The sequence below is a fragment of the Eptatretus burgeri genome, chromosome 11 (genome assembly GCF_056783735.1).
Source record: "Eptatretus burgeri isolate ZD-2024b chromosome 11, Ebu_testis_v1, whole genome shotgun sequence".
Lineage (NCBI taxonomy): Eukaryota > Metazoa > Chordata > Myxini > Myxiniformes > Myxinidae > Eptatretus > Eptatretus burgeri.
Window position 1 is genome coordinate 97,298,066 of NC_140971.1, and position 25,544 is coordinate 97,323,609.

At 42.3% G+C, this 25,544-nt stretch overlaps 1 protein-coding gene across 5 annotated transcripts in view; it reads left to right on the plus strand.

The window, feature by feature from the left end:
- LOC147017723 (semaphorin-6A-like) overlaps positions 1-17,387 on the plus strand; it is an 89,529-nt gene extending 72,142 nt beyond the window's left edge. For all 5 annotated transcript variants that reach the window (XM_085847564.1, XM_085847566.1, XM_085847567.1 and 2 more), the window contains 3 exons: positions 8,401-8,475; positions 8,591-8,649; positions 13,467-17,387. In XM_085847564.1, the coding sequence (XP_085703690.1) occupies positions 8,401-8,475; positions 8,591-8,649; positions 13,467-14,410 (1,078 nt within the window). In that variant the 3' untranslated portion in view covers positions 14,411-17,387. The remainder of the gene's footprint in view (positions 1-8,400; positions 8,476-8,590; positions 8,650-13,466) is intronic.
- Positions 17,388-25,544: the final 8,157 nt, after the last annotated feature.

The window sequence follows — 25,544 nt, forward strand, 5'->3', positions numbered from 1 at the left end:
TGGAGGAAGTCAGTGATCCATGAAGGGAGTTGACCTTAGATGCCAAATGCAGACAGTTTGGAGATCAAGGCGGGGTGCCAGACTGTATCAAATGCTTGCGATATGTCCAGCGAGACGGCCCTGATCTCATTTCTGAGAGTGAGGGCTTCGTGCATTGTTGGGGGAGTAGAAGGAGCATCTCCAGGGTGGAATCTTTGGGTCTGAATTTGAACCGATGATCTGAGAGCAGGTCGTTGGAGAAAGAAAGGATTTGATGTCAACTGCAATGATAGATTCCATGACCTTGCTTATAATTGGAAGTAAGCAAAAAGGCTTGTAGTTAAGAGTATCCATTTTTTGCATTATGTTTGGGTATTGCAGTGACGTTGCGAACTTCCAGGAAGATCGGAGTCGAGGTTAGCCCAAAATCCTCAACACATTCTCAAGTGGAAAAGGCACAGTATCCAGGAGCAGTTAGATATGAAAGGGTCGTGTTGGTCTGAAGATTAAGGGGGTTTTTCCAACACAAAATTTGGAAGCAAACACAGAAATGAGGCATTCGGCCTTTTCATGAGCAGAGTCGGCTGTGATGACGTTTGAAGTGGAAGGAGAAGGAGCATACACCAGAGACAGATTTGACAAGGTGCTATCAGGTGTTTGAAGAAGGAGACAGGTTTAAGAGTTCAGTCTTGAGGTTGGACAGATGATGTTTTCTGACTTTCCTTTAAGTGGACACACACTTGTTCTCGGCTTTGTACAATGATCTGAAGTTGCCTTCCAGGAAGAGAAAGGAAGTTCTTTGAAGGCAACTGCCTCACCGCAGGGTTCTGTGTACCAGGGGAGAGATATAGGTATGATAAATGCAGACGTGATGGTATAAATGTGTACATAAAGGAAAGTAAGCTTGTATGGAAAGATTCCCAGGAAATATTAATACCAGGAGAGGTGGAAATGAAGGACCAGTCTTGATATGAGAGGGCAGCTTACAGTCCCTGCCAGTCAGCTTGAGTGAAGTGCCTGACTCTATGGCACTGAGGCAGCTCTCTGACAACAGTCACGACCACATGATCAGATGAACCTATTGGAGCAGAAGAGGAGCAGGAGATATTCGGAGTAAAGTTACTGCTTTCGTACAAATGCTGTAGTAACCTCAACTGTACACCTGTGGCAGTTTCACAATGTGCCGTCCACCTGTGGGATTGTTGGCTCATTCGGTTAAAGAGGTCATATTCAATTTACACATAAGACAGATCCATCTTGCAGATTTTAAACCACGTGCTCAGAGGTAATCACAGCATGAAGGAAAGGTGACAACAACAACAAAAATCATGCATTGCCGATTACAACTTGTACGACATACCTAAAACTCATTCATTGGTGTTGTTTTTGGTGTTATTTTTAAGCCTCTTCTGTCAAAGCGATGATGTGCTGAGTATTATGGAAAACTAACTTTCAGAAATCCACTTTGAGTACCCAATTACAGCGGCCTGCAAAAGTACTCACCCCCAACCAATAATGTGCCACATTTTGATGAATTACGAATGATGTCGAAACAATTTTTCCAAATTAACCTTTTTATTCATAACTGAAGAGATCAAATTCATAACTGAAGAGTACAAATCAAAATCCACTGGTTGTAGAATATTCAACCCCGAAGGTCAGGACTTTGTGGAATCACCTTTTACAGCAATGACTGCTCCGAGTATTTCTGGGTAGATCTCTACCAGCTTTGTACAGCGACATGGTGAAATCTTTGTCCATTCTTCACATGAAAGTTTCTCTAGTTCTGCCAAGTTTGATGGGGATCGTCGATGGACTGTAATCTTCAAGTCTCGCCATCAATGTTCAATTGGGTTCAAGTCAGGACTTTGACTGGGTAACTCAAGAACATTTATTACTCGACGAATTTTTTTTTTCCGCCAAGTACGTTGGTCTGTCGCATTTGTTGGGTGGTCGCTCGACTTCCGTTATTCTCAGGTTTTCCGTCTGTCTGTTTGTTTGTATGTAATGGACAGCTCTAGAGGCCAGAGAAGTCCACCGATTGTGATGAAACTTGACTGGTAGGTTCATACCAGGATCTAGTTGGATGCTTTTGAGCACCGTTGCTATGGACGCCACCGTTGCCGAGCAACAGGACTTTGAAATTTTTGAAAATATCCGAAAAATAGTTTTTTTTTTTCTAAAATCAAAAATCGGCTTCAGCGCTTTTATGCGCACTATAATCAACCTCTTTGTCAAAAAATTTCAGCCCGATCCATCAAAAACTGTGACTAGTATGCAATTATATAGCGACCACCCATGTCGCCTACCGGCTTGTCTGTTCGTCTGTTTGTCTGTCACACGATTTTTGGCCACAGTTTTCATGCAATCATTCTGAATTTTTTTTTGTGTTTATGTAGGTGACTGGCCAATGACGTCATTGCTTAATTTTAGCGAACATTCAAATCCGGATCCAGATCTGAGTATTTTAAAAGTGATTCTTCACCAGTGAGAGATAGGGCCAAAAACACAGTACAATATGTCAAAAGTTTATGAATGGATCTGGATGAAACTTGTTGGACAAGTTGGGTGTGTGACGAGGACGAATCGATTCAATTTTGACGGAGATCCGAATCTGGATCCAGATATGAGAATTATTTACTTTTTTTTATTGAGAGACGGGACAAAAAACGATATTGCGTGATATCTCTTAAAGTTGTTGACGGATTCGGATGAAACGTGGTGGAAATGCTGGGTGTGTGACGACGGCTAATTGATTCGATTTTGCTGAAGATCCGAATCTGGATCCAAATACGATAATTTTTTCATGTGATTTGTCACCATTGAGAGATTGGGCCAAAAATATGTATAGCATGATGCATTTATTTGAAAAAGTTGTGCACGAGTTGTGACAAAACTAGGCAGATGAGTTGGTTCGGTGACGAGAACAAACAAGCCGATTCGATTTTGGTTAAGGTCCGGATTCAGATCCGACCTGGCACTGGGATACAAAATGTAAACTGTTCAGCCTGGCGGAGGTATGCGCTCTACCGAGTGCTGTTCCGCTTTGCCAAGTATCACTCTTTGAGTGATTTTTCATTTTATCCTTCTTCAGCCACTCCGGCGTGGCTTTACCTTTCTGCTTCTGATCATTGTCCTGCTGAAATGTGAATCTCCTTCCCAGTTTCAGATTCATGGCTGACTCGAGCAGGTTTTCATCAAGGATTCTCCTGTACTTTGCACCATCCATTGTCTCTTCGATCCTGATACGCTTGCTCGTCCCTGCTGATGAAAAGCAACCCCATAACATGATGCTGCCACCACCATGCTTGACAGTTGGGATGTTGCTTACTGGGTGATGTGCAGTGCTCGGCTTGTGCCAGACGAAACGCTTTGAATATCGACCACAAAGTTCAATTTTTGTCCCGTCTGACCACAGAACATTTCTCCACATGCCTGCAATGTCATTCAAATGCTTTCTCACAAACTCCACACAAGCTTTTAATGTGTCGTTTTCAGTAATGGCTTCTTTCTTTTCAGTAATAGAGGCCAGCTTTGTGAAGGGAATCGGGATGTTGTTGATTGATGAATACCGAGCCTCCATCTTGGATATAGAGCGTTGCAGATCTTTCAAAATCATTGTTTGATTTACAGTGACATCCCAAACCAGTTTTCTGCTTGCCTGGCTGCTGAGTTTGGACGGGCGACCTGATCTTGGTAGAGTCTGGGTGGTATGATACGTCTTCCACTTCTTCATGATGGATTTCACCGTACTCAAAGGGATCATGAGTGACTTTGAAATCTTCTTATAACCCTCTCCTGAACATTGCTTCTCCACCACTTTGTGTCTGATTTGTTTGGAAAGCTCTTCGCTGTTCATGTTTGCGTATATGCCTTGTTGGTTGACCAAGTGAGTTTCACCTTAACTCTAACTGCACTGAGATTGGGAGGGGGATGGGGGGGTATTACACTTATTTTATAACCTTTCAAACAAATAATTTTCTCAAGAAATGATTTGTGATAAATTAGGCTAAGGGTTTGAATACGTATGCAATTGAGAATCATCTGATTATCTCTGTTAATATAATTTTTTTTTTAGCTTTACCACTTTGGAGTAATTTGTGATGACTTTACATATTAAGTTTGATTTGAAAGCGTTATGAAATAAGCTCAGGTGGTATCAACATGTGAAAACTTTGGAGGAGGGGGGGGGGTGAATACTTTTGCATGCCACCGTACTTGTATAAGCAACTTGTAAACTTTGGTGAATAGTCCAAAACTAAGATGCAAAATGCATATCTGAACGAACACTCATGTACATTTACTGGTGCTATTAATGTATTCCCTTTGGCCACATATATGTTTGATTAACTTGTACAGTTTTCATTTGTAAATATTTATAGTTGGGTATTTTTCACATCATTGGTTGAATTATGGCAATTTAAAACTAGAACGGCAATCGGTAGTGCACATACCTCCACCAGGTTGACCAGGTCATGCGTAACCTGTCTCGGATGTCTAATCTCGGATGCGTCCGCCGAGTCGTAGTAAGCAGTAGTGAACGGGTTAAGTTTTGTATCCCCCTGACAGGCCGGACCTGCATCTTTACCCGAACCAAAATCTAATCGGCTTGTTGTTGTCACCGACCCAACTGATCTCCCAAGTTTTGTCATAACTAGTCCACAAATTTTTTGAACCTTTGGTGGCAGAAGAAAAAAAATGAAACAAAATCAAATAGCAACCTCCTCGGTGCTGGTCACATGCTCAGTTTGTGTACATCCACACCTGAGTTTTCTCGAGCTGACTGCGAAGAGTCAATTTCAATTTGGAAAATTCATTACTATCAGTTTGAGTCGTCGATCATTTTAAGTCATTGACAAAGAATATAATTTGAGGATATGAAGAGAACGATTAACTGGAAAGCATCCTCAAAATGCAAAGCCCATCCGTATCTGCTTCTGTGTGCTAAACATGACGAAAACAGCAAAAATATTTGACGATTTTAGGTGCACTTGACATTTTGACCTCAAAAGCAATCGGCCTCAGTGACCCAATAGGCAAACCCTGCTCAAATTTCAAGTCAATCCGATGAGAATTGATGATTTTATGTAACCTTGACCTATGACCTTTTGACCCTTAAAAAAAAAAAGCATTCGGCTTCTAGCTTTTGATTGGTGAACCAATTCAGTTACCCAATGTGCAAATTCTTTAAATTTCAAGTCAAATGGATCAAAATCGACGATTTTACGTGACGCCGACCTTTGACCTTTTGACGAAATTATTGAACTCCTCAAAATAGGTATTTGTTCTCTTCTCCGAAACTACACACACGACTTTGATGAAACTTGACCACTACCTTCATCACCCGTGATGTACCAAAGTTTATCGACCGCATCAAAATCTGCGCTCATCAAGGGGGTCGACGGGAGGGTTTTTTGACCCCCCCCCCCCAAAAAAGGTATTTGCTTTCTTCTCTGAACTACACACAACATTTCAATGAAACTTGACCACAACCTTCATCACCCGTGATGTATCGAAGTTTGTTCACGGCATTAAAAGATTCAGGGTCTAAGGATATCTGCGGGGGGGGGGGGGTTGAGTGACTTGCTCCTGATCCATGTGAGCGTCAGGGCAGGTGGTCGTATGTTTTTAAACACCTCCATGTTTCTTTATTTATTTACCATTGAGCTTCAGTGTGTCTGTCCAAGCCATAACATTTTTACCCTTGCCAGAGGAGGGGGTATTGCATTTGTGTTTTTGTTTGTTTGTTACTTGCAAAAATCGAATATTTTTCAAGTATATTGGTCAGTCGATTTTGTTATACTGTCTGTCTGTCTGTCTGTCTATGAATTGCCCACAGGTCATAATTTTAAACCGATCTTCACAAAATTTCACATGGTAGAGTTTGTCATAAGCAAGAAGCCATCATAAGCAAGTTTGTCACGAGCAAGATTTTCATCAATGATCTCTCCGACTCTCTGGTAAATCCTCTTCATCTCTTTGCTGATGACTCCACCCTCTGCTGTACCATCTGTCATCCCTCAGATCGGCAAGTAGCAGCCCCTTCGCTCTTTGCAGATCTGGATAAAATCACAAGCTGGTCCAACACGTGGAACATGTCTTTCAATCTTGACAAATCTCACACTCTTACTATGTCTCTCAAAAAGGACCGTCTGGAACCCCCCCCCCTCTACCCCACCCATCTACTTTCTCAACAATCCTCTTGAAGAAGTCCTTTCATTCAAACTTCTGGGTCTCACTATCTGCCATGATCTTTCCTGGGAAAGCCACATTTCCAAGTTGGCCTCCAAAGCCAGTCGCCGACTGGGAATCCTCCATCGTGCAAAGTCCTTCCTCGGCCGACCTGAGCTCCTGACCACAGGCAAAGCTTTCGTCCGCAGCCTGATGGAGTACTGCTCTCCCCTCTGGACTGGTGCTCCTGCCTCTCACCTTTCTCAGCTTCACACTGTGGAAACCAAGGCATTTCGGATCATTGGTATCTTCCGTGATGTGGTTGAATCTTTGGGTCTCTCACTCTCTCGCTGCTGGCAGGTCGGTGGTCTGTCTGTCTTCTACCGTCTCCTCTCTGGCCTCACCCCCCCCCCCCGCTCTCTCTGAGATATGTCCCCCCCCCATATTTCCGCAGGGCGCTCAAGGTCCGCCAACAACCCCCTTCTGGTAAAACTACCAACATCACAAATCACTGCTCACCTTCACTCTTTTATTCCTCTTTTTTCCTGCCTTTGGAACAAACTCCCAGACTCTCTTCAATCCCATTCTTCCCTCCAAGCCATCAAAACAGCCAAAAGTCCTTGTCGTGTCCATCTTGTTTACCCTGAGTACCCCATCCATCCCTCTTCCTTCCACAGATCTCTTCATGTCTGTTGCACACTTTTTTCCTTCCCTCCACCCCCCCTTTCCTGCTCCCCTTGTACGTTCTGTGTGTTAGCTGTCATGCGAGCTTCGACAGGGAATACAAAATAAAATATAATAAACTGAGATCCAGGCTGTCACTGGATGCTGCTATCTTGTCTGTACCTGTTTGTAGTGAAGATGTTGAGATCACAGACAGATTCACTTATCTTGGCAGTGATATTCATATCTCCGCATGCTGTGCACCAGAGGTTGATAGACGTCTGGGTCGGGCCTGGGGAGTCGTGGATTCATTGGATCATGGGGTGTGGCGCTGTCCGTACCAATGCAGGAAGACGAAAGTCCGAGTTTTTACGTCCTTGGTGCTTCCAGTCTTGCTCTATGGATGTGTGAGACTTGGACTCTGTTCAAGACTTGGACTTGGACTCTGACTTTCTGAGACAAACAATTAACTCCTTTGGTACCAGGTCTCTTCGGAGGATCCTTGGCTATCGTTCGTCAGACTGTGTCCAATGAGCGGTTGCTGACAAAGACTCAAATGAGATTTGTTGCCTGCATAGTCCGTGAGCATCAGCTGCAGTTGTGTGGACATGTGGCTCGTTTTCCTGTCCCTGATCCTGCTCACCAGATTCTCTCAGTGAGGGAGCCTCGTGAGTGGAGGAGGCCAATGGGCCGACCACGTGCCTCGTGGTTGCAGCAGGTTGATCGGCATCTCAAGGAGATGGGGTGGGCCAGGCATCTGCCTGGGGGATGGCCAGACGGAGACCCCTGGAGTATCGGCGGAAAGTGGACTCTGACGTAACGGGCCGACGCTTATCTGTGTCATTTCCAGCCACTGCAATGCATTTTTTTTTCCCAGCAGTCAATGAGTCTTGTAATTCCATTGAAGAAAAAGTCATTATCTTTGGCTCTGAAACCTTTTTAACCAAGGGAACAACTTTTTCACCGCTTGTTTCATATGGGATTTGGATCTACGACTCCAACATCATGAGCCGTACAGTATGCTTGCATAAGAAGACCAAATGGATCAATCCGCATACACTACTTAGGAAGAAATGGGGATTTCAGAGTAATAATCTACTCTCTAGTTCCCCCACAGGAACGTTATTCAAGCACACATGACGTAATCAAACAGATTATCTAACAAGCAAGTGTCCCACAACTTCTGGCAAGGATTTGGCAACAAAAACATTTTGGTGTCAGAGGGTGTTGCACATGAATTTTTACTCTTCCCCCTGCCAACCAATAGCATCCTAACCCTTTAAGAGATGTGATTGTGGTACTGCACAATGTCGACTCGGCAGTGTAATAGTCAGTGTGTCCGCTCTAAGTGCGAGAAGTTGGTGGTTCGAACCTCGGCCGAGTCATGCCAAAGACTTTGAAAATTATACGTGCTGATTCCTTGCTTGACGTTCAGCATTTAAAAAGGATAGAGCTTGGACAAACAACCATTGGTTGGCAACATTGGCTTTGGTGGGCCTCATGGCCTGCACCCTCATTGAAGCTCCTTGTAAGGGAACTTGTATTCCTGTGTTTTGAATCCTACATTTGGTGTGGTTTTCCTGACAGGGCGTGCCTGGCTTCACGCGACCCCAACTGTGGCTGGCAAGGGGGGACCTGCTGTTTATTAACTCCTGGTTCCTGGTCAGTCTCATCTACACACTGATCTCAATCTCACCCACAACCTGTTCATCGTTGTCACATTTCAACTGTTAATCACCTCGTTATTGTGATCATTTTACTCCATTTCCTGCTTTAGGAAACACTTTGAACAGGACTTGGAGCTTGATACCGCACCTAGTTGGCAAGGTTGTTCAGGTAACGCATTCCCTCGACAAGTATTTGATGAAGACTTCTAACTTTTTTCTTTTTATTTCAAATTTCTACACTCTAGTTATAACAGGTTAGCTCAGCATATTGGGATACAATGTCAAACAAATTCACTTGTCTGTTTTTTGTGTTTTTTTATATGTATAGTATTTTGTACTATATATATATATTTTATATAAATATATATTTTGTACTATATATAGTATTTTATATATATAGTTTTTTTGTGTATATATCGTATTTTTTTGTATACAAAAACCTCTCCAGGTCACCTCCTCAGATTTTGCTGGAAAAATTTTTAAATGTAGATCTATATGGCTCTACCCACCATGCAAAAGATTAGCTTTCAATTCCTCATAGTTTAAAAAATATCGATCTCTAGAGACCTCTGAAATTTGGCCCTAAAAATGCCAAATGTGAAAAACGCATTTTTTTCCAACTTCAGTGGCTTATAATTTTATAATGGACTCCTCTAGAAAGCTAATATTGCAAATATTTACTAATTGGCATCCAAATTTTTCAATTATGGCATCAGATAGCTTCTGGGATGCATATTTCTCACTCTATAGGAAGCTAAAAATGGCTTTTTGGCCAAAACGAGCTAAAATAAGGTGAAACTATAGGAGCCCTCCTGAAAATATGGAAGAACTTTGAATTTTTTCCTCATAACACAGTGATTATAGGGTCATTATCTATTCATAGATACATTTTTGCTGGGATAATACAGTTCGGTGATGAATTATAAAAGTTTTAACATAAGCCCTTGCCTCTGAGGGCTCTAAAATGGACCAGTTTTGTCCCCTGGTTTGACCATGTGGCTTGGGGTTTAGGATCGTCATATTTTTTTTTTTTCGAAAGATTGCCTCATATAAGATGTTGTCTACTGACCGAATAATTTTATCTAATGCCCATGGCTTCATATTAAAATGAATTTTTATTTACATGCACGTTTTTTATAATTATTAACTTTTTTCATATTCATGAGCTTATAAATCTGAAACTGAACACTCTAGCAAAGTGATACTGCAAATATTTATAAACTGGCATATGAAATTTAAGGATCTGTTATCAGAATGCCTGATAAATGCATATGTTTCTATCTTTAGGAAGTTGAAAATGCCACTTTGACCAAAAATATGCAGAGAGGCATTAACTGAGGTTCTGTGACAACTTAGATTATTCTTCTCATAAATTAATAATTTTAAGTACATTTTTTTATTCAAAAACAAATTCTTGCAATGATAATCCAAACATATTATTGGGTTTTAATTTTAAAAAAACATGTTGTACAGTTCTCTATTTGAAGTCATTAGTTATGACATGCACCACTAGATGGAGTAATGGTCTGTCACAACACTAGGAGCAGCACAGTCAACCTGTCTGTCTGTTGTCTGTTTGGAGAACAAAGGAGAGGAGGAAACAAAGGAAATGGATGCACAAAAACCTGGGCCCAATGGCACAAGTTTGACAAGTAGATGCACTGTTGGAACCAAATTAGACCAAGAGTGTCACAAGACCTATTATACAAGGAAGGTTGGGCTAAAACAAGTTGCTGCTTTGGAGAAGAAGTCACAAGAATTGACTTCATGGAGATCAGGAATTACTTTCAGTTCAGAAGACAGTATTTGCCGACATCATGATCAAATTCTTCTTTGTGACATCACAAGAAATCCAACAAAATGCAATGGAGTATGACCTTGAGAAGCGCTTCAGAGCAGCAACAACCATTGCTGGTACATGGTCACACCATGGTTTCCTGCCAATCTCTTCAACACGTCTGGAGATGAGAAGGGTTTCTTCTGATGCTGTATCATCAACAGTATGCACAGGACCGGAAACCACACAAGCTCATCTGTCCCAGTTATTAGTCCCAACCCTAACTGAACTGGATGTATACCGGGCTGGGAAATATATTGCTTGTGTTTATGACAGAAAAATGGTACATTGGGAACATTGTCACAAGAAATGATGATGAAAATGATGTGTTTATGAACTTCATGAAGCAAGGAAGGGGTAACACATTCTCATGGCCTCCAGAAAAAAAGAAAGATCAATGCTGGGTGCCATTACTCGACATTCTTTGTGTGGTTGAGGCCCCTGACATAAAATCTGGTGGACGTCAGTACGAACTGTCACTCGCAGCATGACTTTAAGCATGTTTTCTAAGATGTAAAATTCTGTGCCTCTGAGTGCTAGATAATCATGATAATGAATGTCAGAAAAGATGAAAGGTCATTAAAGAGTTTTCTAAGGTATAAAAATTACTAATATTCATTGTCTCTGTATATCTGTAAATAAAAAAGCTGCTACTCAACTAATCAAATTCGTTCTAATTTATAATTTGCAATCACTTATGAAAGTAATCCTTTTGATGTATTTATGAATAAATAACATCCTTATCACTAATGTCTAACACGAAGCATAATTTAGTCTCATGCGCACCCCCGCAAGTTCACCTTGTTTTGTACCAAGTGGGACAATTGTCATATTTGGCTTCCTAAAACTAGGAGTATGTGCCTTCTCGAGACATTCTGATGCCACAATCTGAAATTTTGTATACCAGTTTATAAAATTCTGCAGTAACTCTTTCCTGGATAGTTCCATTTTAGATTTATAAACTTCTGAATATGAAAAACGTGAATAATTATAAAAAAACGTGCATGTAAATAAAAATTTATTTTACTATGAAGCCATGGGCGTTAGATAAAATTATTCGGTCAGTAGACACATCTTATATGAGGCAATCTTTAGAAAAAAAATGAAGGTCCTAAACCCCTATCCACATGGTCAAACCAGGGGACAAAATTGATCCATTTTAGTCCAAAATTGGTCCATTTTAGAGCCTTTGGAGGCAAGGGCTTATGTTAAAACTTTTATACTTCATCACCTAACTGTATTATCCGAACAAAAATGTATCTATGGATGGATAATGACCCTATAATCACTGTGTTAGGAGGAAAAAATTCGAACTTGTTCCATATTTTCAGGAGGGCTCTTATAGTTTCACCTTATTTTAGCTCGTTTTGGCCAAAAAGCCATTTTTAGCTTCGTATAGAGTGAGAAATATGCATCCCAGAAGCTATCTGATGCCATAATTGAAAAATTTGGATGCCAATGATTAAATATTTGCAATATTAGCTTTCTAGAGGAGTCCATTATAAAATTAAAAGCCACTGAAGTTGGAGAAAAAAAATGCGTTTTTCACATTTGGCATTTTTAGGGCCAAATTTCAAAGGTCCCAAGAGATAGATATTTTTAAACTATGAGGAATTGAAAGCTAATCTTTTGCATGGTGGGTAGAGCCATATAGATCTACATTTAAGAATTTTTCCAGCAAAATTTGAGGAGGTGACCTGGGGACCCTGAGGTGAGTTGGCACGGAATGACCCTATATACAGTATATACATTGTTGTCGTCAGCCTCGTTCCAGTTGTCCAGTCCAAATCTGACAAACTGCGTCAAAGCAGTCATGCCGGCCAACTGATTCTGTTGCTCCAAGACAGATTACGGGCCTGTTTTCCACGATGGCTCACTTTAATGGAACACACGAGCAAATCGGTGCCGTACGTCCATTCACACTAATTATCCATCCATCCAATGGGATCATACTCTGTACAGAGCATCAGTGCTGCCAAAGCAGTCACCTGGGCTGTTGTGCACAATCCTGGATGGGTCGCCACTCCGACACAGGATACTCAAATGGCTCAATCATCCCAGCACACTGGTGCTCATTTTGCTAACCTCAGAAGGATGACAGGCTGAGTCAACCCCATCTGGAATTAATTCAACGACCGAGCGGGATTTCAACTCGGCACCTTAAGATCCCAAGCTCACCAAACTAACCATTAAGCCAACACCAGGGTGTGTGTGTGTGTGTGTGTGTGTGTGTGTGTGTGTGTGTGTGTGTGTGTGTGTGTGTGTGTGTGTGTGTGTGTGTGTGTGTGTGTGTGTAAATAAAAATACGTATATACATTATGAAAGGAAAAAGGTGCATCCAGATAAAAATATATTAACTAGAAGGGCACTCGGGAGAGCGCATACCTCCACCAGGCTGATTAATTTACATTTTGTATCTCACTGATTGGCCGGATCTGGATTCGGACCTGAACTAAAATTTAATGAGCTTGTTCTTGTCACATAACAAACTCATCCACTAAATTTCGTCCGAATCCGTCCATAACATTTTGAATTATCGTGCTATACTGTATATCGTTTTAGCCCTATGACTCAATGGTGAAGAATCACTTTAAAAATTCTCGTATCCAGATCCAGATCTTCACCAAAATCGAATCAATTCATCCTTTGTAGACACACCAAACTGTCCACCAAGTTTCATCGGAATCCGTCCATAACTTTTTTTCAGATATCTTGCTCACAGACAGACAAACAAACAGACAGGGGTAAAAACATAACCTCTGTCCACCTTCGGTGGTCGAGGTCAAGAGGAGAGTGAAGATGGTTGTAAGGTCGGGGTCTTTCACTCAGAGTAGTAAATGAACGGAATGGTCTTCCTGCAAAGGTCGTGGCAGCAGAATATAGTTTTTGGAATTTTAAACAATAACAATATTTTTATTATCATATTATATGTATATGCATTAAACACCCTGGTGGTGTCTGTACTTGTACTGCTGCTCTCATCCCCACCTCTCCCTCACCCAGTGAACTGAGGTTTATCAACTGTTACATTGAGTAAATATGGTGTAGATGTAGCACAGGCTTGATGGGCCGAATGTTCTACTCCTACACCCAAGTTCCTTGTGTCTCCTTATGTATTTTTCATATCCCCCCTCGCTGACCTTCTAAAGGGAGAAGCCAAGGCTCTCGTTCAGCCGGACGATGGGGAAGTGGAGCAGTGCTGGACAGCCATTCCATTGCCTTGCTTGCAGGATGTGGCCTTGCTGGATTTCTCCTTGGCTTGCTTTCTGCTGTAGCTTGTATCTGCGCCAAACAGCGGCGCCATTGTTCCACAAAGCCCACATTCCCACTTCGTCTTCCATCTGTCCAGGAGAGACAAGGTTCTACACGACTTCCAGTTCCTCTCATTGTGTCCGTTGGCCGCACAATTGGGCCAGATATCTCCGTGGGCCTCCCAACGCCAGCCACAACACCGGTGCTCACACCTCGCCGTCCAGCTGTCCAACCGCCTCCTACACCTACCGACAATGCAAGGAGGGGCCGACCTCCTCTTTTGTTTGTATCTCCACATGCCCCGGCGGCACAATGTGTACCATATGCTCTTGCCTCTTCTTTGTGTGGAGGAGAAAATCAAGAACAAGTGTCATCTTCCAGGCCTCTTTCACCACCAACCTCCTTTTTTGACTCCTCACCAGCTCTGCAAATGTCAGGGTCTCATAGGGCATGGACCCCCCAGTTTTCACCAACTCTACATCGAAATCCCCCTCCTCTTCCCCACAGTCCCCCACCCATTCCACGTAGTCCAGCCTGGACCCTCAGGTCTCGGCGTGGTCCACTTCGTGTCCGCCCGCTCATGGATGGTGAAGAGGACAGACTTGATAAAGAAGCGAATGAAGCTGAAACATGTAGTGGGACGGTTCAAGGAGGAAATAATTGTTCAAGGAGTGAAACTTTTCAAGGTAAAGGAGAGGAGAATGAGAATGGCAGGCAACTGTCTTGTGATATCCCCACTGATTTTTCTCCTGAAATGTCCCACGATTCCTCATCTCCGTTTTCCCCGGAACTTCCGGTTATAGAAACGAGGACAGCCGGAGGTAGTACGAGATCGAGCTGAAGGTTTCAGGAATCTCAGGAGTGGACCATGTGATATAATGGGGCCCGTGCCATGATCCGAAAAGCAAGGAGGTGTTCGCTTCTTTACATCCACTGCTACCTCTTCCTCTACCTCCATTGTCCTTGTCTCCTCCTCATTTTGTTTCACTTTTGCCGTCCTTTTTCTTACTTCTGTCCAACGACCCAATTACATTTCATTCCTCTTTGGCTTTTTTGCTAACAAGAATCAAATGACCACCTGTGACCGCATCATCCATTGTCTCTGTTGTTGGTGGTGATGTGGGGGGTTTATTTATCTCTCTATTTAAACAATTGATTCGCCCAACACGTATTTCCCTTTCTCACACTCATTCCTGCTCATAACACGTAGACAGTAAAAAAAAAACCTGTCTTACTGTGTACGTGATCACATCTGCTAAAATAGAAACAGCATAGCTCCTGATCGGGATCATGGATCAAGACTCTTAGTTTGGTGTTGTTGAAGAAAATTTGAAGCAGTGTCCCTCTCTTGCATCACAATTGCGGACGCAACGTAGAACGGGCGGCATTAGCAAAAAGGAAACTATGGGGCCAAAAGCCATACAGCGGAACGTGCGGCCGCGTTGGGCTAACGGTCGACCTTTCCGAGGCCTAAGACTTTCCTCTTGTAGATACGTGGCATCACCGAGAGATACGATGCGTTACGGGGCTGCACTTCCACTCTCTGTATGGGATTCTAATCCAGGATCTTCCAGCTTGGTGTAGTGCATGTCGACGCTGCACTTTTCTGTGATTCCAATGGAAGTCGTCGAGTGAGCGGAGCGTTATATGTCATCTTATTTTGCCAAAGAGCCAGGACTACACCATTAATTTATTTAATTTTGTGCATCGTGATGTTTCTGTTTTACACAACGACAACAAACGAAAAAAAAAAAAAGATTTTATGGCAAATAACTGGGTCAGTATGATTACCTTTACTCTTTCCCTGCGTAGTACCGCGGTTATGGAAACATGATGCAAGTTCCTGCGAGTTCACAGCGGTTGAAGTGGAGAAAGAGCGGGCCCAGGGTGCAATGGAAGAGATAATTATGAAAACCAATTTGTGTATGCAAATATTTTACAAACACCAAAAATAAATGGGAGATGCTATAAATAAATTAAATAAAATTATAGTCAATGACCTGTATCTTTAGTATTTCAAGGTCATGGTGGAGTCTGTGCATGAAACAAACAGGAACTTTATGAAAAGACATTTTCCTGGAGGACCTTAGAGTCGACATGTCCTCAATGTTGAAGGACATGCTGAAACCACTAAGCCATCGATGACGTAAAATTGGATCCAAATATGCAATTTGTTTTCATCTTGAGCCAGGCCTTGTGTATCGCATCGTCTTTTTGTACATTACGTGAATGTTGACTGTGAAAGGGTACAGAGAAAGAGGAAGGAGATTATTTGGAAGGACCACAGTGAGTAATTTCAGTAAGTTCAATGTCAGCCCTTCCAAACGAACAAACATTGGTATGTTTTATGATGACGATCCTGCAGTTAAGGGCTGGTAGGATGACATAGAGGTACGCACACTGCCCTCTAAACCTGGGTTCGAATCCTGACCCAGCGAGAAACTGTCATCCCGGTGCTTCACAGGCAGGGTGATTCGTCAACGTGTGTGCTGTCCCTCCGACGGATGTGGAATGGGAGTCCCCTCTACCGGCATTAGTTGATGGAGGTGAAAGATTCCACGGTATCCTACACGAAGAGTCGGCGAGCTATCGCCGACACCCTGAACAAATAACAAATTTCTGCCCTAACCTTTGTCGAACGTCAGGCCTAGCCAACCGGTTCGTGAAATACTTGGGCCAAGTTTTCCCTGGCCGACCCCACAAGAACTTTGGAATAATTGTGGCTGTTAAAGGAGAAGACAATGATCCTGCAATATAATGGTGGAGAAAACATTCTTTTTTTTTTTTAATTTACTTTAACCAGCCTGGTTATTGATAATTCTGATGCCTTTTTTTTCTGGCCAAGAGTAATCATACACTATTGGAATGTGGACTTGTACGATGTCACAGTGAAATGGGAATGTTGGGACGAATTTGGGAATTTTGTCCAAGTAGTTCCTTTTGCCTTGCATCGTATGAAAAGGTTGTGATGGAAAGTGATGTGCAGCCAGTTTTTATAGCAATCCTCCCTTTTACCACCATCTTGACTTCCCTTGTAATGATGACAACAATCCAAAAATGGAAGGTGAGGATTTGGAAGGACCACTCTGATGATGGGCTGATCGATCAAATATCGGTTCATCATTCTACCCTCAGTCAATATCTTGAAGAGAAGTCACAAACGGATTGAGAACACCAAAATGGTTGAGCGCCGTGATCGATGACGCTTGTGTGTATTGTACCCGAGTGTGCTTGGATGGACACCATGCCACTGCAGGTCGTCCCGGGGACGGAGATGAGCGGTGGTTTTGTGTTTTATCGGGCGTGTTCGAGTGGTATTATGTGTGATCCTTGTAAGACGGTGTGCATTTGCCAATCTATGGTCAAGAGCACCAAAAGCCTAAATCGTATCCCCAAAATACCATTTTTTTTTTTACCTTGGAAACGGTGTATGGTGAAGTACAGTAGCTGGACTATATGTGAGTTGTTGGTGTGTTTGCTGAGTATGTAAAATGTTTGAAATTTGGGTCTTACTGGCAGAGGACCTGGGGGGAATGGGTGGGGAGCTTGGGGGGCAGAGGGTTCACTTTCAGCTCACAGAGAAAGCGGTTGTTTTATATCGTAGAGTGAAGAGCCTAGTCAATAAGAGTAACTCCCAGCGTGTTTACCTAGGCTTTAAATTTCAGCCTTGGCTGGCTCTACCTTGCGTGTGCCACGACGGCATCCATTGTTGACCTTGCATGGGCTGCAAGAGCATGTCTCGGAGATTTTTTGGTTAAATTAATGGGTTTACTTTAATGTTTTGATGATTGAGCCTGAAATAAATGAATTTCTTATGACTGGTATCGTTTGAATGTAGTTGCGTAAATGGAAGTATGCAAGGAATTGTAATTACCCAAATTTTTTTTTTTTTTTACATCTCATGTTTGTGTGTGAAATAATCAACATTGTTTGAAACGCATCTCTGTCTTTCATGTTAACGTCTTGCGAGTGAGTCACGTGATACGACTGACATCTTTTACCTGCTTCTTGCTTTAATATTCTTTCCTCTTCCCAGGTTATTAATTGTGACATCGAAGATTCACAGGCACTGTGTATTAGTTGTTCTCGTCTGTGATTCTGTCTGTCTGTCTGCTCGTCCGGATGTCACTCACCCACGGGTCGCAATTTTAAACCGATCTTCACAAAACTTCACAAAATGGTGAGTTGGTCATAAGCACGAAGCCTATTGAGGTCAAGAGGTCAATATAGGCCAAAGGTCAACAATTTAGGTGACATTTCTAAAATGCTCAATTTTCCTACGATTGACATGAAATTTGAAGAGCATTTGCACATCAGGTCACTGAATTCAACCGCCAATTATTTTTGAGGTCAACGTCGGCCAAAGGTCAACAACTTCGATGAAATTTCTAAAATCCTCAATTTTTCAATTCAATGACTTAAAATTCTTATGATGATTTGCATATGAGGTCACCGAGTTCAATGACCAAGTATTTTTTTGCGGTCGACATAGGCCAAATTTCTAAATTGTCAATTTTCATCCGATTCACTTGAAATTTGAACAGGATTTGCATATTTGGTCAATTAATTAAACCAGCAATTATTTTTTTTAAGGTCAAATTTGTTTTATGGATTTCGCAAGTATCGCGCTATGCATGACATCTTTCTTTTCTGTTTGTTAGTTCATTTATTGATTTATTTATTCTACCTTTGTGATGAGGTTTGTGGAAAACCTCGATGACAGAGGGAAGGTCATTGTGCAAAACTAATGGGGGCAAAGGGGGAACATGTGGACATTCAACATATTAAAGATAGAAGAGATCAGCGGAGAAAGTTTCTGGGAGATAGAGTTTTGAATCTTTGTTTTTATATTTTGGAAATTAATGTTGAAGACTACAGTCACGGACCGAATAGTCCTCATCGAGGAACCTCCCCAGATGTGATAGCAGTCCTCGAGACGAGGACGAATCAATCCTCTACATAGTTGGAGCAACTGTTCAGAGGAGAAGAATCTTCGACATCTGAACAGGACTCCTAATTTCTTCGAGGCAGACTTAGACATTTGTGTAATGTGTGGATTCCAGGATAAATTTGATGTTAGAGTGATACCGAGTAGGTTTATTGTGTCATATGGTGTAATAGTTGAGCTTTCAAAGGAGATTGGAGAGTAGAGAGAGAGAGAGAGAGAGGAAATTGAGTTTCTGAAACATTAAACTTAACTTGATTACATTTGCCCCACTGGGAGATCTTGTCAAAATCTGAATTTAAAGAGGTGGCCGTGGTGAAACGAGATGTAGATAGAGTGAGGGAAGATGGGGCAGATGGGAAAGACATGGAGGAATGTAATGTTGAGTCATCAGCATACGAGTGCATTTGGTTGTTTGTGGAAGAAAGGAGGTCGTTGATAAAAAAGAAGGAAGAGTGTTGGAGACAGAACGGAACCCAGTCCGTTCTATAAGTACAGTATATGTTATTATACCAGACTCGGTGGCACAGTGGTTAGAGTGTCTGCTCTGAGTCTGGTAGGTTGGTGGTTTGAACCCCGACTGAGTCAAACGAAAGACTTTTAAAATGGTACTTGCTGCTTCTTTGCTTGATGTTCAGCATTTAAAAGGATAGACTGATAGAGCATGAACAAACAATGCTGGGAAGGCAATGGCAAACCAGGCAGTATAACCGTCGCTAAAAAAACTGCTCTGGCAGCACCAACGATCTGTAGAGTGTGGTACATCAAATCAATATATATATATATATATATATATATATATATTTTTTTTTTTATCAAGGAGTATGATCCATATGTAGGGATGGCATGGGGAAAAAATGGCTTCCCCATGAAATGTGTACAAAATGATATGCTGAAAAGCTTCTCGAGAGTAAAGTTTATAAACCTTTAAAGGTCATACTTTTTATTTTCCAACGTTTTTACAACGAATAAGGATGAAAAAAGACTCAGAATACTTGGCTAAAGTACCAAACCGAGAGATCGCAAAATCACCCAATTGTTCATCCGCCGAATCTATACTTTAAGGGAGCTGTTTGTCTGTGTTTGTCACCATTTTTCTCAGAGATGGCTGAACGGATCCTCATCAAACTTTCAGAGGTTCATGTTAGAGTGCTGGGGAGTGTTTTAGGCTCAAAAAGTTTGATATCGGCAGTCATTCCCTTTTCCCATCTTGGGCCTCCACTATCAGGCCATTTGCACGTCTTCCTTCTGCCGTGAGTCCATGCCCGCCGCAGGTGGAGAGATCATAGAGTAATGTCCGACCAGGGAGATTTAGTGAATCAAATAGTTCCGGATCTTCCAGACAAGCATCCGACTGGTCGTCGTCAACTACCACATCTAGTCTGGTGAACTAGTCTCATTTTCAGAAATTTTAACACTCCCAGGCATTTTTGAGTAAAATTTCGCAGATACTTTTTTCCCAAAGTATTTGAGGTGGTTGAATCCAATTTTGCTGTCTGCCAAGCTGAAGAATTAATGGTTAAGAATTTATAAGCAAAAACCTAAATTGTTGGCCATCTTGGCAGACATTTCCATTGCAACTCCCCCAAAACACTTTTGGACACTTTTAATTTTGGGGTGACGGTTCTTCATTGGAATGCCCAGTGTCAGTGAAGCAAAGTTTCTTCATTCATTCAAAAGGGACACCTAAAATAGCATATCAATCATCAGTCTGAGATACGGCTGCTGCGTAAATGTACTGTGCCCCTTGATGGAATAAAATATACTAATTAAAAAAAATAATTAATTTAGGATGGTTTGTATATGCCTGGTGTTGACTTAAGGGTTAGGGTCCTGAGTTCAACTCCCACTCGGCTGTTGAATTAATACCAGGTGGGGTTGACTCTGGCTGTCATCCTTCCAAGGTCGGCAAAATGAGTGCCAGCTTGCTGGTATCTTGTGTCAGAGTGGCGACCCGTCCAGGATTGTGCCCAATAGCCAAGGAGACTGTTTAGGTAGCACCAACGCTCTGTACAGAGTATGGTCCCAATGGATGGATGGTTTGTATATAGTATATGGTGATTGACTAATGATGCCCATGTGAATAAATTACAAAATAATTATTTTATGACAGTAAATAGTCACTTTAGTGCGCATCATGTCAAACAATACCAGTATTTTTGATGTTTTTCACATTGACTTTCACACTTTTTGTCCATGGCTAATACACAGACAGGGAATATGACCAATAAAGGTTTGTGAGGAATGTTGTAGGCATTTGTGAGGCATAATTTAACAATTGTAAATTGGAAAATCAAAACGAATTGCACAAATAATAGTATCTTTCAAAGTATTCAGATGAGACGAGTGGATACAATTTACTGATATTCACAAACCTGAAATGTTCATGACATCATCAAATACAATACTTTAGCCAAGCAACATAAAACCACCACATTTTCATTATCTCTTACATATTTCACCACATCGGGAATGCAGAGAACGGTTGAAGGTTCTTGAAACCCCTCTCTCAATTGTTCCTGTCGGCCTTTTGTGTCCTGTACTAAATCTAGCTCTTTCATGAGCCTCGACTATGCATACAAAAAAGATTGAATGAAAGAAGACACGTCATGTGCGCTTTAATACATTCAGGTCAATTTTCTGAAACGTGCTATGAGGATGCTTTTCAGCGGCAGGGACTGGGAGACTTGTAAGGATAGAACAATGAATGGAGCCAAATCCTTGAGGAGAACCTGCTTCAGAGTGCAAAAGACCTGAGACTGCGGCGAAGATTTACATTCTAACAACACAACGACCCCAAGGATCCAGCCAAAGCAACACTGGAATGGCTTCAGAACAAGAACATGGAAGTCCTTGAGCGGCTCAATCAAAGACCAGACTTGAATCCCATTGACTCATTTAAATGTAATCATTTTTTTTTTTTAGTGTCTTTCTCATTTGTTTTCCCCGTCATTCTGGCCTCACCCACCTTCATCTAGTTCTGGAGACGGTCTACCGCTCTCTGTAAATCTGCCTGTCTACGCACTTATTTAGCCCGTTCACTTATTTAGCCGCCATCTCCCCACTCATCAGATTTTTGCCCATTTCTTGTTGTCCCAGCCTCATTTGCCTCAATTGTGCCATGAGTTGGTTCATGAAGACGTTCATATCGAACTGCACTTGCAGCATCAAACCGCTTTTCTGCACCATAGCCGCTGCGTTTTTCGGGGGATGAGGATAGGGGTCATCGACTGCTGTGGGTGCAACTTTTTCCCTTTCCACTAAACCCATCTGAACTTGCTGAGCTTGGTGAATCGTGTCGTTACAAAAACTTTTAAATGAAAACTTCACTGTAATCACGCTCCTTTATCATTTTGAGATTCACTGGTCACTTCCCAGGTCCAATTCCACTCCTGACACCAATTTTTATGGACTCAGGGTTAGGGGTTCGTCACAATTGGGAACTTCTTGGGCTCTTCCCGACCTCGAGCCCTGTAGGCCGATACGCTGCGGGTAAGTCCGCGATCCGATGGGTTGTGAAGAAACTACGAACGTCGATTAGAACAGCCAAGCCTGGCAGGGTCCACAGTCCTATTAAATGTTTAACCTATCCGTTGGATTGGCCCGACCAATTAAGGTTCATACCCTTAGTGAGTACCCGTCTATTTATTATGCATGATCGAGTGGAACCATGGGTACACACTGGATAATCACAGAGCCAATCAGTGGGGCAAAACTTCCCGTCTATCGGATGGTGCGGACTATATTTGACTAATATGGAAAAGACACAGCGAGAAAGTTGGAAGAAAACATGTATGGGTATATTTATATATAGGGAGCGCAGGGGAAATTTGTGTGGCATATATATATATATATATATATATATATATATATATATATATATATATATATATATATATATATATATATATATATATATATATATATATATATATATATATATATATATATAATACAGTAAATATTTTATTCACAAATAATTGCAAAGCACATATTCAGGGTGTTTGTGAGGGTGCGACATGTATGCAATGGGGGAAATTCATATGACATGTATGTACCGCAACTATAATAGAGACACAGAGCAGAACTTGTTTCCTTGACACTTATGAGCCCCTTCTACAATCTTATTTATTTACACATGAGACATGGTGCCAATCAGAACCACAACTGGAGAAATGTAGAAAGGAAGGAAAGAGCAGATGGAGAGCAGAGCATGAGTATGGCTTCTCCCCACCTTACTCAGATGTGTGCAAGCTGTGCAGACTCGTGTAGTATGCAAGCTCACACCACGTGCGGACTCGTGTAGTATGCAAGCTCACACCACGTGCGGACTTGTGTAGTATGCAAGCTCACACCATTGATGGGGAGCATTGATGGGTGATTGTGTACGGAGTGCTGTTGGGGGGGGGGTCGTGTCAAGGGGGGTTGTGTGGTTGATGTGTTTTTTAACCAAGCCCATGCTCCCTTGCCGAGGGGAGAAAAAAAAATACAGAAAGTACAAAAACTAAAAAAACAACAACAAAAAAACCAACAAAAGCAATTATTTCATTAATTAAAAACTTTTTTTGCATTTTCTTCCTTGGATTTTGTGTCGATAAATGAGTGTAGTGTTCGTGCAGGTATGATGGGCTGAACGGCCTCCACCTGTGTTAGCTTTCCTTGTATTGGGAGGTCAAAAGTCATCTTGAGGTCGAATTCCTGAAATCGTCATTTTTTATCCGATTGACTTGAAATTTGAAGAGGATTTGCATATTGCGTCACTGAATTTGGAAGCCAACTATTTTTGAGCTCAAAAAGGTCAAAGGATAACTCAAGGTCAAACTCCTAAAATCAATTTTTATCTGAAAGATCGTCATTTTTCATCTGATTCACCTGAAAATTAAAGAGCAATTGCATAGAACGTCACTGAATTAAGGAACCCAACTATTTTTGAGATAAAAAAGTCAAAGGTCAACTCAAGGTCAAACTTCTAAAATCATCAATTTTCAACAGAAAAATCATCAATTTACATCCTTTAACTTGAAAGTTGAACAGGGTTTGCATAGTCCATCACTGAATTGGGAAAGCAACTATTTTTGAGGTTAAAATGTCAAAGGTCAACTCAAGGTCAAACTTCTAAAATCATCAACTTTCATCTGAAAAATCTTCAATTTTTTCCTCTGGTCACCAGAATGATCAGGTTCGGAGACCAGATAGTGGCGAGATCATGGTGGATGGTTACACCTACTAGTGGTCTGGCCGCTGTGATGGTTACCATTCCCAAGGAGTTGTTGTGGCTGTGTCCAATAAGCTGACTCCAACGATAATTGAGGTAACACCGGTCAACGAGTGTATCATGAGACTAAGGATTCGTCACTCCTTCGGTGTCATTTCCCTGGTCTCTGTTTGTGCTCCGACTGAGGCGAGTGATCTCACCGTGAAGGACACATTCTACGCCACGCTCGAGTCTGTGGTTGATCAGTGCACCAGACGAGATACACTTCTAGTCTTGGGGGATTTCAATGCATCGACTGGAACTGATAGGGATGGTTATGAGACGTATGTTGATCCTGTGGAAGAAATTGAGTTCTTCTCTTTTTGAGTCTGAGGCCATTAATTAACAGCAAACAACAACAAATCACAACAAACATGCGCATGGGAAAGAAGGAAATACAGGACAAGCAATATCAAACAGGATCCTCGTTTTCACTCAACATCCACATAACAATCTTCTTTATACTATTCTGGACAGAAAAAGAGAGGGGGCGTGAGACATCTGGCAAGGGTAAATAGAGGAGATGGTTGATAAGCATGAAGTGGTGTGAACACCAGTTCAGCCTTGAGGAGAGGATGATAACAAGGTTGGGACAAAACACCCAGACTGGGTGGATTACTTTCTGCGAGACATTGAGGCGCCAGCAAGGCGTTCTTCTGTTCAGCAGCAGCCGGGCAGTTTTCATTTAAACATTGGTGATCCCAGTCTTGGTTACATGTATTTTAGTGAGATAAAAGCACAATAATCCCACAATAATGGCAGCGAGCGCTCATAGGAGAAGAATGCTGGACAACGGCCATCTTGATCGCCACCAGTCAGGTTGATGCGTGTGTTTCCGCCGAGTTTACGGCCTGTTCATCAGCAGCTGTCACGAATTGTAAAGGCGTGCTACCCGAGGCCAGAAGATAAGTGATTCAGGGTGTAGATAGACCAGTACCCTACGGGAAACACATTCTCGACACTCCTTGAGCTGCAGAGAAGGTAGATCCTGACAGGTACGAGCTTGGGTTGGCACTGCGCTGCAGATGACACTGGGTTGAGGGAGATGAAGAGGACTCGAGATGTGACCCAGACATCCAGTCCCAGCAGATTTTTTGGCCTTGCAGCAGCAGCTTGTGCAATCAGGTTGATTCGCCAAAGCAAGTTATGCTTCGAGGAGGGAGAAATGAGGTTTTCTGGAATGTTCGGGGAATGACGTCACCAGGGGGGTGGAGCGTGCCCGTGCCCAATGGGGAATTACGTCACCAGGGGGTGGAGCGTGCCCGTGCCCAATGGGGAATGACGTCACCAGGGGGTGGAGGGTGCCCGTGCCCAATGGGGAATGACGTCACCAGGGGGTGGAGCGTGGCCGTGCCCAATGGGGAATGACGTCACCAGGGGGTGGAGCGTGGCCGTGCCCAATGGGGAATGACGTCACCAGGGGGTGGAGCGTGGCCGTGCCCAATGGGGAATGACGTCACCAGGGGGTGGAGCGTGGCCGTGCCCAATGGGGAATGACGTCACCAGGAGGTGGAGCGTGCCCGTGCCCCATAAAGCACTTTGGTTATGGTTTCCCCACGTTCGAGTTGTGTGTATATTTTCTCACCCGAAACGACTGGAATATTCGGCATATTTGTTCAGGCGGGAAACAACAATGTCAAAGGTCAAGCTGACAATGACGTCATTTGCATCAAACAGATACGACAAAGTGTTTGGTCCACGTGATGTCAAACTTGACACAAACGAGTTGGAAAACATCACCGACGAATTCCGAGCAGATCTGACGATCCTATCGTT